The sequence below is a fragment of the Cavia porcellus genome, unplaced genomic scaffold (genome assembly GCF_034190915.1).
Source record: "Cavia porcellus strain 051 isolate PalLab524CR breed Dunkin Hartley unplaced genomic scaffold, mCavPor4.1 scaffold_24, whole genome shotgun sequence".
Classification (NCBI taxonomy): domain Eukaryota; kingdom Metazoa; phylum Chordata; class Mammalia; order Rodentia; family Caviidae; genus Cavia; species Cavia porcellus.
The window spans coordinates 48,664,350-48,680,942 of record NW_026947507.1 but is presented as its reverse complement, the minus strand read 5'-3'; the positions used below and the strand labels follow the sequence as shown (position 1 = coordinate 48,680,942).

The 16,593-nt window shown below is 38.3% G+C and overlaps 1 protein-coding gene across 1 annotated transcript; it reads left to right on the top strand.

Annotated features, from left to right (window-relative positions):
* On the top strand, positions 1-15,328 carry Rsph4a (radial spoke head component 4A). The gene is made up of 6 exons (XM_003479715.4): positions 1-782; positions 4,578-4,812; positions 9,450-10,196; positions 11,338-11,470; positions 12,601-12,718; positions 14,760-15,328. The coding sequence occupies exons 1-6, from the start codon at positions 163-165 to the stop codon at positions 14,983-14,985; spliced, it is 2,079 nt and encodes a 692-aa protein (XP_003479763.2). The 5' UTR covers positions 1-162; the 3' UTR covers positions 14,986-15,328.
* The last annotated feature ends 1,265 nt before the right edge of the window (positions 15,329-16,593 follow it).

Sequence of the window (16,593 nt, the reverse complement as noted above, 5' to 3'; positions counted from 1 at the left end):
TTGGAGGGACTGCCCCGGGGTTGCCATGGAGACCGGACGCTGTAACTTGCAGAGCGCAGCGAAGCAGAAATCCCTTAGGAGACCTTCCGAAGTGGCGCTTTGCTTTGCCTTCTTCCTCATCTTCACGCCCCTGTCCTCAGAGCTTTTTTCTCAGTTCTCTCCATGGAAGACTCAACCTCCCTGAGCCAAAAAAAAGAAAACCAACCACTGAGAGAAGCAATGCTGCCAAGGGAAGAAGGGACTGCAGCTTCTCCCCAGGACCCCCGTCCCCAGTCTTCTGGGCCCTGGGAAGCCGAGCCAGCGCCCGACGCCAGACCCCGGCCCAGGAGCAGCTGCGCTCAGAGCCCCGGGTCCCGAGGCCCCGCTGCCGGGCAAGGGGCGTCGTCTTCCCCGCCACCGCCTCTGCAACTCTCGTCCACTCTGGCCAGGCAGAACCTCGGGGCTCCACGGCAGCCAGACGGGGCCTCCAGTGGGGTTTCTGATGCTGGGACTGCTCTCTCCGATCCCCTGGGGCCATCGACGGATGAGAGGGAATGGGCTCACCGAAGCCATTCGGTGGAGGACACCGGTCCGCTGGCTTGGCAGCCCAACTCAAGCAGCAAGCTCTGTCAACCAAAAGAGCTGCCATCTGGCAGTGTCCAGAAGGAGGGCTGGAGCTGCCACAAAGACCCGGGTCAGCCTGAGTCCAGGGCCTGCGAGGCCTCCACCAGCATGCTTGACATCGCGGTGCAGAACGCTAAGGGTTACCTGTTTCAAGCCAGCAGCAAGACTGGCTTGAACCTGTAAGTCTAGGATAAGAAGGACAGTTTGGCAAGGCAAAAGGTTTTGGGGTATCTGTGGCAGTGTATTTGTCTAGATAAATGGAAGTATATTTCAAAAGATATAATAGGCGAGGAAAGTCACATAAAAACATCACCACAGCACTAAAAGCAGGCTGGCCTTGAACTCACTTTGTAACCCAGGCTGGCCTCCAAACCGCAGTGATTTTCCTGTCCCAGGCCTCCCGAGTGCTGGAATTGTAGGCATGCACCACCACACCCAGCTAACAGTGGGCTTCCTTAAGAATTTTGACTCTGCAGCACAGAAATAAAACCTAGCATTTATGAGCATTGTGCTTCAAAGAGAAAATAAAGGCAAAGATGTTTAAGCAGCTTCCCAGGGTACTTGTAAAAATAATTGTCCAAAATAGTAGAGAAGGCCTGTGTCTGCAATATAAGCATTAGGCGGTGTGGTTGGGAGCTACCTTCCAGGCCAGTGGTGAGGTGACCAGTCATCTCAGCTTCCTGAGACCATCCTGACTTGAGCACTGCAACTGCATCCTTAAAAAGCTCTGAGCTTGGGATAAATTGGGAGTTTGTCATCATATAGACCACTCAGAACACTCCCACTTTACCCAGGTTTCTTTTCACATATGGTGACCAGCAGTTCAGGTATGTTCAGGGCATCCCACTGTAGTTTCAATTTCACAATTGCTACCAGAACAGATTTTTATAAATTCTTGCCTTTGTGGTTACATATGCAGAGTCTGTCCAATGTTTATGCCTAGAAGGGACTTCAGAAAACATCAGATCAACTCATTTGTTTGTAAGGAAAGGCACTGACTGGACTACTTAATTTGCTGGATCCACAGGCTCAGGGAACCAGACTCACACTTCCTTCCCCTTGGCTCTGCTCTAGCTGTACTGCATGGTCAGTCACAGTGGAGGCTTCTTTCCTGGTCCTGTGCCTGGTTAGCTACTAAACCCTTCAGAACGCAGCTTCCATACAACCCGATTATAATAGCCTTATCTTTTCCTTCAGAGTTCTCAATTCTTTTTATAACTGTATATATATTTATAGACTTGAATTTTAGTGCCTGACTCAATGGGCTATACTGCAGGCCCCAGATTATGGTGACCACAGAAGTTTTGTAGACTTCTATATGTTTAGCTCCTAGGATGATGTTATAAATTGATTATTGAATATGAAAGCATGGCAGCAGACTAAAGTTCATCTTCTGAATCTATTTCAGTTCTCATCATAACTTGCCAATGTGCCTCCTGATTTGTCAGAAAATATTGAGTCTCTACTGAACATATAATGCAGTATATGTGGGTTAAAGAAACAGAATATACAATCTAAAATCTAATTAAAAGATAGTATTTGATAGACATGTTCTTTCACTAAAACTGAGATTGAGCAATTCAAAAATTTTTTTTCAAAATATTATTTATAAATTGTCATTTTAAACTGCAATTTTCTTAAGCTGTAAGAGTGATTTGCTACTCAGTAGTGGATTTTACTTGGATTTCTATGGTGTACTTCCATATAATGTCCTGTAACAAACATAAATATAAATAACAAGCATGGCTTTTCAAAAATTTTTAAAACAGCAAAACAGCTCATTATAAATATTTGTAAGTTTACCAAAAATGTAAAATTGAATACAAAAACTAAAGTGAGAAAATATCCCAAGTCATTTTACAAATGATATTAGCTAAATACTAAATTTTAATTTTGTTTTCAAATGCTGTTTATGAGGTCATTATTCAATACCTTGGTTTTAAGTATTTTGGAGCCTGCAGTCCTAAGCAGCTTAGTAAGGACAGCTTTAATCCCTATCACTTATGTGTAGATCTATTTTGACAGACATAAAATCTATTTTTATGGCAATTAAAATAATCTTTGATAAAATACAAGATCTGATCATGGATTTCAATTACTAAACAGAAAGCTTACAAAAAAGAATCACTTCCTTTTCTTTACCATTCTACTAAAACAAATTATTAATTCTATTTGAAAAATCATAACCATGAATTAATAACTAATAAATATGTATCATGATTTTACATAATAAGTTTTTCAAGTGTGGACTTAAAAAACATTTATGTCCTATATACTGGAGAACTATGAATAAAACACATGTGGACATTATATTGAAACCTGAAAAGTAAAATGAAAATTTGGACTTAACTCTGATTTACACACCATGTGTTAGAGTAAATCATGCATTCTTACAAATACTGCATTTGCTCAGTAAATTATGTGGAAATCCCCTAGTGCCAACACTGAGTAAATATTAAGAAAGTTTAATGAAGCTTTTAAAAAATTTTTGTTAATTAATTAATTCATTCATTCATTTTTGTCTTTTTGAGACAGGGTCTCACTATGCAGTTCAGGCTGGCCTTGAGCTCACTTTGTAGCCCAGGCTAGTCTCGAACTCACAACGATCCTCCTGTCTCAGCCTTGCCAGTGCTGGGATTACAGGCATGAGCCACCACGCCTGGCTCAATTTTGTTAATTTATAATAGCAATATTTGCAGAGATTTACTCTTCAAATATAATATTTTAACTGCCCTTCACATAGGATGCTTATATATAATCTACATATTTTCTGTGATATTTTTAAGATCCATTAAAAATACACAGACATTAAAAAAAAACCAAGAATTACACCTCAGGTCAATTGATCGAAAACAAGCAGCTCTCGAGCATATATTTACTTCATTATAGTAAGGGAGAAAACAAGAAAAAAACGGAACTCTGGTCTTGGCCATGGAAGGACCTATGGCACTTCCTATACAGGAAATAAGGAAATAGATAATGTACGCAATTTCACAGCAGCATTTCTGTGTCATCAGTAAGAATCACTCTAAACTTAAGGAAAAATTGTTTTGGGAATGACTTGAGTGTGAGTCTTTGAGGATAAAGGGAATTTAAAATTATTTCTTGAGAGAAGTGTTGTATTTGGAACAAATAAAGTTGCTCAGAGGGGATTTTGTAACCAAAGTGATTTCTGTTTGCTTTACCCTCACAGGGACAGGTTCTAACTGAACTAGAAACAAGTTGGAGAGAACTAATGCATACCCTCCCAAGAGTCATTTTATGCAAGTCCCAACTGAACAGAAGTTTCTTTACATCATGAGAAATTTGACAGGAGTTTGCCTTCTTAAAAATAAATCTGTGTTGTAAATTTGGTACAGAAAAAAGACACACTAGTAGTTATATATAAGTTATAATGAATTAATGAAAGGATAAAGACAGTTTCAGTAGTTCAGCTGTTGTTAAATAAAAGCTATAACAATGTTTTGATTGAATAGAACCAAAAATTAGTGACATCACAGCTTAATGTAATATTTGATGACACTTGTCTTAGTTGTGTGTAGTAGAGGTTGCAATATGAAATGTATTTTTGGCAGGTCTAAATAAATAACTGGCTTAAAAGAAGATAGGAAGGAAATAGGTCTTAAAGATACAATCAGCAGAATTAGAACTCAAGTTGGGTTTGATGGGGCAGGAGAAGAGAAAGTAACAATGAAAAATGTTCTTCAGGACATTTTCATTTTAGAAATGAAATGTGAAGATGTATCTGATATGGATGACATAGCTTGCTTTAATATCTTTTTCTTTAATAAATTAAACATCCTAGCCTATTAGAAGCATTTCCTAATGAATATTCTAGGATAGCTTTTCTCTGACATCACTGAAAATCCAGGATGATAAAAGGTTGATGAGTTCCCTAAAACAAGCGACCTGAAGGAAATGATTCTGTAAGTGCTCTTAATGTACATGTGATTTGGAATTTTTTGTTTGAGTAGATATGATCATCTTTCTAATATGCTGACCAAGATATTAGATGAGCGTCCTGAAAATGCTGTTGACATCATTGAAAATATCAGCCAAAATGTGAAAATGGCACATTTTAGTAAAAAATTAGATACATTCCAAAATGAGAATGAGATGCTCCCAACATATGACATAGCGGAGGGGCAAAAGGCTCTTTTTCTTCAGGGACATTTGGAAGGAGTTGACCAAGAACTGGAAGATGAAATAGTAAGTCATTACTATTAATACTAATGGTTAAATTTGGGAGGAGTTCCGTAGAGCTGAGTGGGGGGTGTGACTTTAACTTCACAGCAAGTGGTTTTCATGGCTCTCTACATAGTATTTGCATCTTAATTTCCTTAAATCCTTTCAAGCCTCCAAGTAACTCACTTTGCACCTGTCATTTCTTTGTTAATTTTTTTTCCAAATTGTGTGGTTTATTATTGCTGTTATTTTGATTCAAATTCTGTCTATGTAGCCCAGGCTGGCCTGGAACTCATAATCCTGCTTCAACCTTCCAGGTGCTGGGATTATAAGCATGTACCACTAGGCCCAGCTCACATGAAACTGTAATATTTTATAGACCTTAGCTTTTGTTAGAGATGTTTGTGGTAAGTTTCCTGGTAACAGAAAAGGTGGTTTCTTTGTATTTCATATTCTCCAAGTTGTCTGGTACAGATCTGGGCTCATAGCTCTTTCTTATTAAGTATTTGTTGAATAGTAAATGCCAGATAGGGCTAGGGATTTAGCTCAGTGGCTTAAGCGCCTGCCAGGCAAGGGCAAAGTTGTGAGTTAGATCCCCAGTACAAAAAAAAAAAAAAAAAAAAGTGTATAATAGTAAATGCCAGATATAGTTAAATTTCTATCACTTACTGACACTGAAGCTACTATGAGGTCATAGGGTAATACATTTTCCATAAGTCTGTGGTAAGGCTGATGTAAGCAAACCTACTGCACTGTAGTTACACTGAAGCTGTGTGTTATGGCTTGTGTCTAGATGTCCCCTAAAACCTCATACAGTCATGGTGTGAGGAGGTTTTCAGAGATGGTTCAGGGCGCTTCAGAGGTGGATCTAGAGTGCATGGTGCTGAGACCTAGGGTGTTTAATTACAAAGTCACTCCATTGATTGGTTTGGCATAGTTCTGCCTAGGATAAAGAATATGAGTGCTATACTTACACTAGGGCAGGCAGCCTGCATAAAATATAAGGGACAGAAAGAAGGTTAATGTGTTCTTGCCTGCATGCTTGCCTGCTTGCTCATCTGTGACTATTTCTCATCTGTGATGCCCCTCTGCTATGCCACCCTGCTTTGGAACCAGCCAACTATTATATATATATATATATATATATATATATATATATATATATTTTGCTGTTGTTGTTGTTTTGTTTTGTTTTATTAGACAGGGTTTTGCTATGTAGTCTAGGCTGGCCTTGAACTGTGTAGCCCAGTCTGGCTTTAACTAGCAGCAATCCTCCTGTGTCAGCCTTCCAAGTGCTGGGATTACAAGAATGCTGTGTTTTTGAAACAAGATCTGGCTACGCAATTTGTGCTGGCCTTTTACCTCACTATATAGCTCAGGCTGGCCTCGCAAGCTTGAGGTCAGTTTGGGGAACTTAGCAAGACTCAGTCTCAAAATAACATTTTATGGCAGGCTAGGGAAATAGCTCAATGGTGAAGCACTTGCCTGACATGCAGGAGATCCTGGTTTCAGTCCCCAACACACACACACACACACACACACACACACACACACACACACACAACTTCAAATATTTTAAATGAGTGTCTTTATTGCTTCCTAAATCCTATGTACACATCTTCTGTTACTAGTATACTTAAATATTTACATAAGTTGCAAATCTAATGATTTTTCAAAAACAGACTCACTTGTCAGGGAAAAATTGGGATCTAGATAGTAGGTGCAAGCCTAGGGCTCATAAGGTCCAGAGTACTCAGAAGTAAACGGTGATGGGGTTCAGGAGTCAATAACAGATTGCTTCAACAAGGGGGCATTTGGGTATGTTGCCCCACACAACGGTGAGGCCTCAGGAGCACAGCACATGGGGCAGGCATGTAGCAGAGGTTCCCTAGAGGCATTAATCAAAGCAAAGTCAAAATGTGCAGTGTCCTAGGGCAGGGATCCCCACCTTAAAACTACCATGTTGGATGAAGATAGAAATACGTGTTTTTACCTGGAACCAAAGCCTTGGTTTTAGTTATTTCCTGCTTGCTGGGACAAAACACTACCCGACACCCACAAGTTAAAGGAGGAAAGGTTTATTTTACTTCACAGTTTGTAGAGGCGTCAGTCCATAGTCAGCTGGATCCAAGGCAGCATGGTATGGCAAAGGGATGGCAGAGAAGAAACAGTTCACAGCAGGGAAAGCAGAAAGCAGTAAATATCTCTTTCTCTTTTACCTCATTCAGGCTACAAGCCTATTGGATGGTGCTAACCCCACTTATGGTGGGCCTTCCCTTTATCCACACCCAGAACTATGCTAAATCAATCAGTGGAGTAATTTAGTTACCACAACCCTTAATCCATATCATACATCCATGATCCAGTTACCTCCAAAAGTCCCTCCTATGAAAGCATGAGGCTTTGGAAGGTCATCTAGACACCAGCCATGATAGCCTCTTACAGAATCCTTAAGTCATCCTGATGAAAAGGGTAGAATTGGTTTTAGAGGCTGGGAAAGCTGAGTCATCAGGTGAAGATGAAAAGCTCAGAAAAGGAACAGAAAGAGTTGGTTTCCAAAGGAATGAGACATCAGTTATGTGACAATGCTGTTCCTGAATTCTGTGTACCACTCATGTTTTTAGTTGTGCTTAGACTTCAGCATCCATTCATTAGCAAGTTTTGACTGTCCATTGCATTCCAGGTAGAGAAATGTACTTGTGAAAAAATGGAAAAGATTTTCCTGACTTTAAGTTGCTTACAATCTAGTAAAACAGACAACAAAAAGTATAAAGCTATTTATTAGTAAAGAAATGACCTCAACTGGGCATGATAGCACATGCCTGTAATCCCAGCCCTTGGAAGGCTGAGGCAGGAGGATCATTGTGAGTTCAAGATCAGTCTGGGGCTACAAAATGAGCTCAAGGCCAGTCTGAACTACATGGTGAGACCCTGTCTCAAAAAGCCCAAAGGTGGTGTTGGGGAAGAGATGGCCTCATATGATGGGGAAAACCTGGGCTTTGGACTCAGAGCTGAGTTACAATCCCAAGTTAGTCATTCACTAGTATGACTTGGAACAAATGACTTAACTTTCCATACTTCAGGGATAGTCACATGGCAACACCCTGAGGAATATGAGTAGAATATGTAAAAGTTCTGAGTATATACTAAGTATCTATCTATTCTGTTGTTTTGACAGCTGGCTAGACCACCAGACAGAATGCAGCTCTTAGCAACTTGGCAGGGCTTTGTAGTAGAAATGATATTTCATCTGGATTACAGAGGATATATAGGCTTCACCAGGTGAAGACTGTAATAAGTAAAATTGGGTTTTTTGTTGTTGTTGTTCTTTTTCGTTTTTATCGGTACCAGGGATCGAACTCACGACTGCCTGCTTGTAAGGAAGGCGCTTATGCCGCTGAGCTAAATCCCCAGCCCCCTGTAATAAGTAAAATTGTAGGGAAAATAAAAAATAAAAGATCAGGAAAGATCCAAATTCCAATCAGCTACATATACTTGAGAGAGTATGGAGAACTCTTGTAAAACTACAACATTGTGCTGATGAGATGGAAAGTTTTGAGAACAATAATATCTAGGGCTCAACTAGGAAATGAAGGTGAGAAAAACTTCTAGAGGGCTGAGAAGGTCCAAGAATGAGTTTTATAATTCAAATCAAGAGAGGGACATAATGGAACCACATGTAATCCTAGCATTTGGGAGGCTGAGGCAGGAGGATCACCATGAGGCCAGACTAGGCTATGTAGTGAATTTAAGGTTGACCTGAAGTATACAGAAGACCTTGTCTTTAAAAAAAATATATATCAAAGAGGGAGGATTTTAAAAGGCCTTATCTATATCATGATACTATAATAATATAAATGAGAGCAGGTCATTTGTAAGAATAGCAAATGCTCTCAATTTCTCTTATCATGATCTCAGTTAAGGTCCTTTCTTGTTACTATATTTCGTCAGAAATACTTCTTTTCAGCACATTTGAGATTGTTCATTTTCCTGTTTTTTTCTTTTATAGAACTATTTATATTTTTATTCACTATCTTAAATCCCAAAGCATTTATTGTAAGTAGGGACATGCATCTGATTACAATGTCTTTATTACATTCTTTTATTTATACTGTTACCATATATATATTTTTATTTACCTTAAACATATATAACCATGTATTTCAGAAGTGTTGTTTGTTTTTGGGATCATAACTATGACCCTGTATTTGCCAGGCAGGTGCTTGTGCCACTGAGCTAAATTCCCAGCCGTTCAAAAGTATCTTTAAATGGCTTATCATATAATATGTTTATATTATATACATCTATTTTCTCTAAATGCTTGCTTATGTAAGGTATACTACATGTTATTTTAGCAAAGTAAAATTGCTTAATAATTTTTATAAAAGACCATATTTTCATTATCAATAGCAGTTATTAAATTATCCCTAAAGTCTACATATAAAACAGGGTAACTATCATATTAAATACAAAATGTAATGAGTGTAAGAAGTTATATTACAAATTTCAGTAATTTGTAATATGAGTCATAGTTTGTAATGTGAGTCATAGTTTAAATCCTCAAAGAAGTGTTGGAAGGGTGGGGAAAGTAGAGCTAATATCAAGGAACCAGGCACTCCTCCTTATGGATAAAATTTTAACCATATGATTTGCTTTTCCAGGTAGAAAACTCTCTTCCAAATATAATGGAGTCTGCTTTTTATTTTGAACAAGCTGGAGTTGGTTTGAGCACTGATGAGACTTACCGCATATTTCTTGCCCTCAAACAACTTACTGACACTCACCCAATTCAAAGATGCCGTTTCTGGGGCAAGATCTTGGGCCTGGAAATGAATTATATTGTAGCTGAAGTAGAAATTCGTGAGGGGGAAGATGAAGAGGAGGTCGAAGAAGAGGATGTAGTTGAAGCTGAAGAGAGGGACAATGGTCAAAGTGACGCTGATAGAGAGGAGGAAGATGAGTTACCCAAGTCCCTCTACAGACCCTCACAGGTGATACCAAAAGAAGAAAATAGGACAGGTGCCAACAAATATGTCTATTTTGTTTGCAATGAACCCGGAAGACCGTGGGTGAAGTTACCATCGGTCAAGCCTGCACAAATTGTTACTGCAAGAAAAATCAAGAAATTTTTTACTGGGCAATTAGATGCTCCCATCATAAGCTACCCACCTTTTCCAGGAAATGAGAGCAATTACTTACGAGCACAAATTGCCCGAATTTCAGCAGGGACACATGTCAGTCCTCTAGGATTCTACCAGTTTGGTGAAGAGGAAGGAGAGGAAGAGGAAGAGGTAGAAAGTGGACGAAGTAGCTTTGAAGAAAATCCTGATTTTGAAGGCATCCAAGTGCTTGATCTAGTGGAATCTCTATCCAATTGGGTTCATCATGTACAGCACATTCTTCCTCAGGTAAGGGAATACTGTCAGGTACTGTCCAGACTTAAGAGTTATGTGTTCTGAAATTACTCTGCTTTTATGTATTAAAAGGGGATGGATGCATTATTTTAGAAAGAATTCTTTTATTCTGTCTCCATAATACATGGACTTATGTCCAGAAAAACAAAGGATTAAAAAAAAACAAAAATAAAGAGTACTATGACTAATTGCATCAGGTGTTTATAGGGCAATATACACATTAAATTTTATGTATGATTGTACTAAATTATGACTATACATTATAGACGTATATATTTTAAGTTGATTACATACACATATTCCTAAATTAGTCCCCAGAACAACCTTATGAAAACTTTATATTATTACCTTTATCTTATAGATGAGGAAACTGAGGCAGAGAATTTAGGGACATCGTTAGGAACGTCACAAAGAGAATATAGCTAATAAGTAACATAGTCAATTGTGAGGCTGTGTAGAATAGAGCCAGAATCCATTCTTCTAAACCCTTTGTTATACTCCTTTACTTACAAGCAGAACAATTTTCACTATTTGTCTATCTATATCTATCTATCTATCTATCTATTCTTTTTTGGGGGGTGGTCTTTTTGAGACAGGGTTTTACTATGTAGTTCAGGTTGGTTTTGAGTTCACTTTGTAATCCAGGCTGGTCTCAAACTCTCAAGGATCCTCTTGCCTCAGCCTCGTGAGTACTCAGATTACAGGTGTGCACCACCACACCCAGTCTTTCATTATATTTTGATCTAGATAGGAATTACTCTGAGACACAGCTAGAGTTTAGAAATTTAACCCCTAACCTTACTATCACATTTAAAAATTGTTAACAATTTAACTTTACTAATTTATATAATTTATTACAACCAGTATAATGTATTACCTTTTTTTACTAAGGTTCTGTTAATTTTAAGATATAAATGAAACCTCAAAGACAGTAAATTTTTGAAAAAATAGTTCAATTTTTTTTTGGTTGGAGCTAAGATAAAAACAGCACTTGGTAAATGCATGTAGAATGAATGAATGGAAAATTATTTTCCCATACATTGAAACCACATCCTGAAAATTCCTGCAATCCAAATGAATATTGAAATTTTAATGTCTACGTTAGGCTATTACATATCAAAACATTCATTTCCAGGGTCGCTGTACTTGGTTCAACCCCACACCAAAACATGAAGAGGAAGAAGAGGAAGATGAAGAAAAAGAAGAACCTGACTATATAGAACAGGAAGTGGGGCCTCCTCTTTTGACCCCAATCTCTGAAGATTCAGGTAACTTTATGTAATTATTAACAGAGTAACACAAAAACATGACGTGCACTGTGTGGTAAGTACATAAAGAACTGAAAAGCTCTAAAACGTGGGTAAGGGTGGAGGTCCTCTCCCTTCATGCTCTGGAGTGCTGGGCTCAACAAGGCAGCCTGCTAGAGGCTTACACATGCGTACAACTTCTCTTAAACAGTTTATGAGAACTGATTATATTATGCATAATGAAGTGAACAGCTACTTTGAAGAGAGAAATTATGGTATCCATTGCTGATTCCATATCATCATGCTGTAAAATCCAGTAATGCTTTTATTCTTTGTTTAGAGTGGTTTTAGTCTGTTTTGTACTGTTTAATTTCAACATACATGAAGGTATGGACAGCTATTTTAAAGAGAACAAGCTATTATGGTGGCCATTGTTAATTTTCCAATTGTCTGGTATGAATGCCTTCATTACTCTGTTCTGATCAGTTTTATACTATTTCGTGTTGTATGAATTCACTGTGTGTGAAGATATGGACAACTATTTAGAAGAAAACAAGAAACATGATAGCCACTGTAGATCTCCTGTTGTCTTGCTTTGAAATGTGTCACATTGTTTCCTTCTGATCTGCTTTGTTCTGTTTAGTTTTACCCTCTTTAAAATTAAAAAAAACAAAAAACAAAAAAACAAGGCAGCCTACTATTGCCACGTGTTCTGGCAGAGGACAAAGTAGTGATACACTGAGGAAACATGAGCTGTCACCCTTTGGGGAAATGGTGATCCTTGTGCATCATTCTGTTTTGCATTGTGCAGACTATAAATGCACAGCATAGCCATAGTAAAATACCTATGTGATAATTTACTTTCTTCACTGGTAGGAATCTGACTTTTCTCTGGTAGCACATAGTACAAAATATTCTTTCTCCCACATAAGCCTCCTCTCTTAATAAAACCTTCGTAGCAAAAATGTGTGTGTATGTGAATGTATATATAGATGTGTATATTTAAAATTTTTTCTTTTCAAAAGTATTCAAAAATACTGATTTTATGTTAACTTTTTATATCCAATGCTTTTAATATTTAGAAAGATAATTTCAGCTACATAGTAGATTCTTGTCTGTTTAAGGGTTAAGATTTTCTCATCATGTTCCAGAGATTCAGAATATACCTGCTTGGACAACACGACTGTCCTCAAGTCTCATTCCACAATATGCTATTGCAGTCCTTCGATCCAACCTTTGGCCTGGAGCATATGCCTTTTCCACTGGCAAGTAAGTATATAAACTCTGGTAATTATATTATTACTGGAGTGTTAAGCTACTATTGTTTTAACTCATCTTTGTCATACTACATGTGTGTGGTAAAGACTGATTATATAGTAAGTCATTAAACATTAGAGTAATTCAGGCTTTGCCTTTAACTGAAAGAAAAGTTTTTCATCCATGATTATTGTGTAATTTAGTTATTCACTTAAACTGATGGAGATAATTCTAGGTAGTATTTAAGGCTCAGATCACTTTTGTAGAATATTTTGATAAAAATAATTAAAAATGCTGTTTTGCTTTTGAGGGATTTAGAATCAAACAACTCAGAATACTATTATCATTCAACTAGAACAAATAGTTCCTTTTGTCTTGTGCTTCCACTTCTCACTGCAGTCTCTGAAGAGAGCTGAGCTGCCAGGTGTCTGTGAGTAGTAGCCTTTAGAGCCCTATTTCAAAACTCACACCTGAAGCTTCAGTCCCTCATGGTAATAGCACAAGCAGGACAACTCTTCGACTTCTCCATGCCTCACTCCCTACCATGAATGATCAGATGGGTCTGCAAAAACACGGTTGTCATAGATTTGGGAGTTTTGGGGTCACTTCATTAAAAATGGAATCTCTAAACAAAAGGCACCTGTGATTTACGGATGGCAATGAGAATGGGCGTTTAGGGCTTAGCTAAGAATGCAGAGAACAAGACCAAGCAGAGGGACAGAGTCCTTGGACAGCTCTCCTCAACAATATATGCTGGCACCTTGTTTGGCATGAGAAATTTTCCCAGCTGAGAAGTGGGGAGTTTTCCAGGGTGAGGCTTCCCTAGTAAAGCCTTTGTTAATTGCTCAATGTTGGGCCTGAAAAAGGAACACATTTTTTAACATCAAGCTTGACCTCTCACTCGGCAAAGTCACTGGCTTTTAACAAACACTCATAACAGGGTCTCACTGCCCAGTGACTTGAACCACAAGTAGCTGTCCCACAGGAAGGTGTTTAATTAGCAAAAAGACAGGTGATTAGATCTGCTTGTACCATCAGTGGCATAAAATGCCTGATAGGACAATCATAAATATACCACCAATAGTTCCATTCTGAGGGAACCTGTTTAAATCCTCCTATGGAACTTTTTGTGGAATTAGCAACATTCTCCGAAACTCTGAATTGCATAAGTCCTTTTTTTGTGTTTCTAGGTAGAGGGTATATTTTGACAGTCTGGTTGCATTTTTTTTTTTTTGTCATTTTGAGATAGGGTTTCACTATGTAGCTCAGGTTGGCCTTGAACTCACTTTGTAGCCCAGGCTGTCCTTGAATATCTGGTAATCCTCCTGCCTCAGCCTCCCAAGTGCTAGGATTATAGGCGTGCGCCACCATACCCAGCTCTCATGGTTTTCTTAGCTTGAGCAGTCTGAATCAAAATCATTCCTTGATCCAGCCATGGAGGGACTCAGGCCGCTTATTCACCGGCCCTCTTGGTAAGCACCTGCAGCGTGGGCCTGGAGAAGAACCATTACCTGTGAGCCTACTGCCACGCGGGCTGAAAATCAAGCACCCTTCCCCTGCCTGGCCCCTCCCCGCATTACTACTGGGGATAGATGTCTCAGCATCTCTTAGGAGGAAGACCATATGCAGTATGGCAAATATCTTCTGTTCGAAAGCATAGGTTGTTTTCAGTGTTTTGTTACATTTCTTTTGCTGTATTCAGTATTCTCAATTGGTTTTATAATGTTCTATACCTAACTGACTGGACAACTAATTTGAAGTTAAAGAGATATACCATGGTACATATTACTACTATCCCAGTATCCTGCTGTGAAATCCTGTACCAATTTCACTGCATTGTCTCAATTGGCTTTGTTCTGTTTTGTCCTGTTGCATTTTTACTACTTTCAAAAAAAAAAAAAAAATGATTCCTTATAGTGGAACAGTCACTAGGGGATAATTTACTTCTAACCTTAAATTTTAAATGCATGTTTTTCTTATTAGACCATGATACAATAATAGCACTGAATTTCTACAGAAATACTGAATTTGGCTTTTTATTTTTAACTTATAGAAAGTTTGAAAATTTCTACATAGGCTGGGGATGTAAGTATAGTGTACACAATTACTCACCTCCAGTCCCACCACCAGTTTATCAAGAATACTCCAGTGGACCAGAAATTACAGAAATGGATGACCCTAGTGTGGAAGAGGAGCAGGCTTTTAGAGCTGCACAGGAAGCAACTGAACTTGCAGCTCAGGACAGTGAATCTGAGGAAGATGAAGATGATGATAACTAAGAATAAAACTGTCTGCTCTCATATGCTGTGGCACTAACATACAAAGCCCGTATGTGAGACTAATTTTATATTGAACCAGGATTACACTGTGTAATTCCTTAAAAATATCAAATCTGACATTTCATATGCAATTATGTGTTTAAAGAATGATAACTCAATAGACCATATGTTCTGATAGCCATGGCTAATGGAAAACATGTTTGTGTATGTTTCAAAAATGTATCATTTAATTTTCCTTATCACAAACACTGAAAGTTGTAACTCGTAAAACTCCATGAAAATGTTTATACTTTGGAAGTGTCAAGGAGTATAGAGTAAAACCCTGCTCATCAGTGAACTAGAATGTCTGCTTTTATCTTTTGTGAGACCTGACCAACTACGAGACGGAGACTAAATCTCTGTGACTGGTGGTGGTTGAGGCTGATACTGTGTGCAAATACCGTGGGTGTGTATTTATTCTCCTTCTGAGGGTAGTGTTCCTAATTCCACGATTTAGTCAAAGGCTAGAACACTCATTTAACCCTGCTACTTTTCACTTCTTTAACCAGGCTTCCTGTCACCCTATAGAAAATTATTTGAATTGATTGGGAGTAAGGGATGATTTGCAGATAAAAAGATGAGATTTCCAGACACTTCAGACATATTCTCCACTATTGCTTTTCATTCAATAAAAAAAGTATTTTTCAGTTTAAACATACTAGAGAATGAATATACAGTAGGCACTGCTCCTGAAATCACAGCTTTTACTGACGAGGGAGTATAGAAAGGCAGATAATTAGAATAGACTGCCATTTAGCAAGCAGTATGATGCAAGTCTTGAAGTCTTGAAGATTAGTGCTTCCTAGTCTGCAATAAAGGGTAACTTTTGAAAAAGAATTGTAAGCCAATGCTGTTATTTTTGTAAAATTAAAAAGTTTACAGCAAATTTCAATTTCTGTACTTACCATAAATTGGAAGCCTACAGATTCCTGGTCTACATTTAAACACTACGTCAAGTCCTCAGATGGTGACTTAGCCCAGACTTGAGTAGAGCAAGAAGCATTTCTGAGTCACATGTGGACTGCTGCAGGGGATGCTATTGGCAGTAAAAGCTACATGCATTTTGTCAAGACTTCAGGCTGAGGTAACTTCAAGTGACGGGAAAGTGACGTGGGAAAGAGGAAGTGAAAAGTGAGATGTATTATGTACTCGTTCCAGCTCCCCACACTGAATGTAATTGTTATGTACTGCAAACATGTATCAATAAAAATAAAAATTTAACACAAAGGAGTGGTAAGAGATAACACTGGAGAGGTAAGCACAGCCCAGACTATGTAAGAAAGCTGAATCAGATTCTTGAGCAATAAAAAAGAGGATTAACCTAACCTAGAAAGCTGACAAACACCACTATGTTTTAGAATATTTAGGCTTCAGTGTGGAAGACAAATGATAGAGAATACAGGTTTAAGACAGAGAGACTAGTTAGGTTATCACATTACCTAGGTACGAGAACATGGGGGCATGGAAAAGAATAACAGCATGGAGATATAAAGTAAAAAATATTACTTCTGCATAGACTATCCAGGAAGGTCATTTCCAGAATTCTCTACCAGGCAAGACTATTTCATT

Bases quoted from the DNA above. Each gene is read 5' to 3' on its own strand.
- Rsph4a (XM_003479715.4), top strand. From the start codon at position 163: ATGGAAGACTCAACCTCCCTGAGCCAAAAAAAAGAAAACCAACCACTG. The intron at 10,197-11,337 runs GTAAGGGAATAC...ATTCATTTCCAG, and splicing joins TACAGCACATTCTTCCTCAG to GGTCGCTGTACTTGGTTCAA. The intron at 12,719-14,759 runs GTAAGTATATAA...TTTAACTTATAG, and splicing joins TATGCCTTTTCCACTGGCAA to AAAGTTTGAAAATTTCTACA.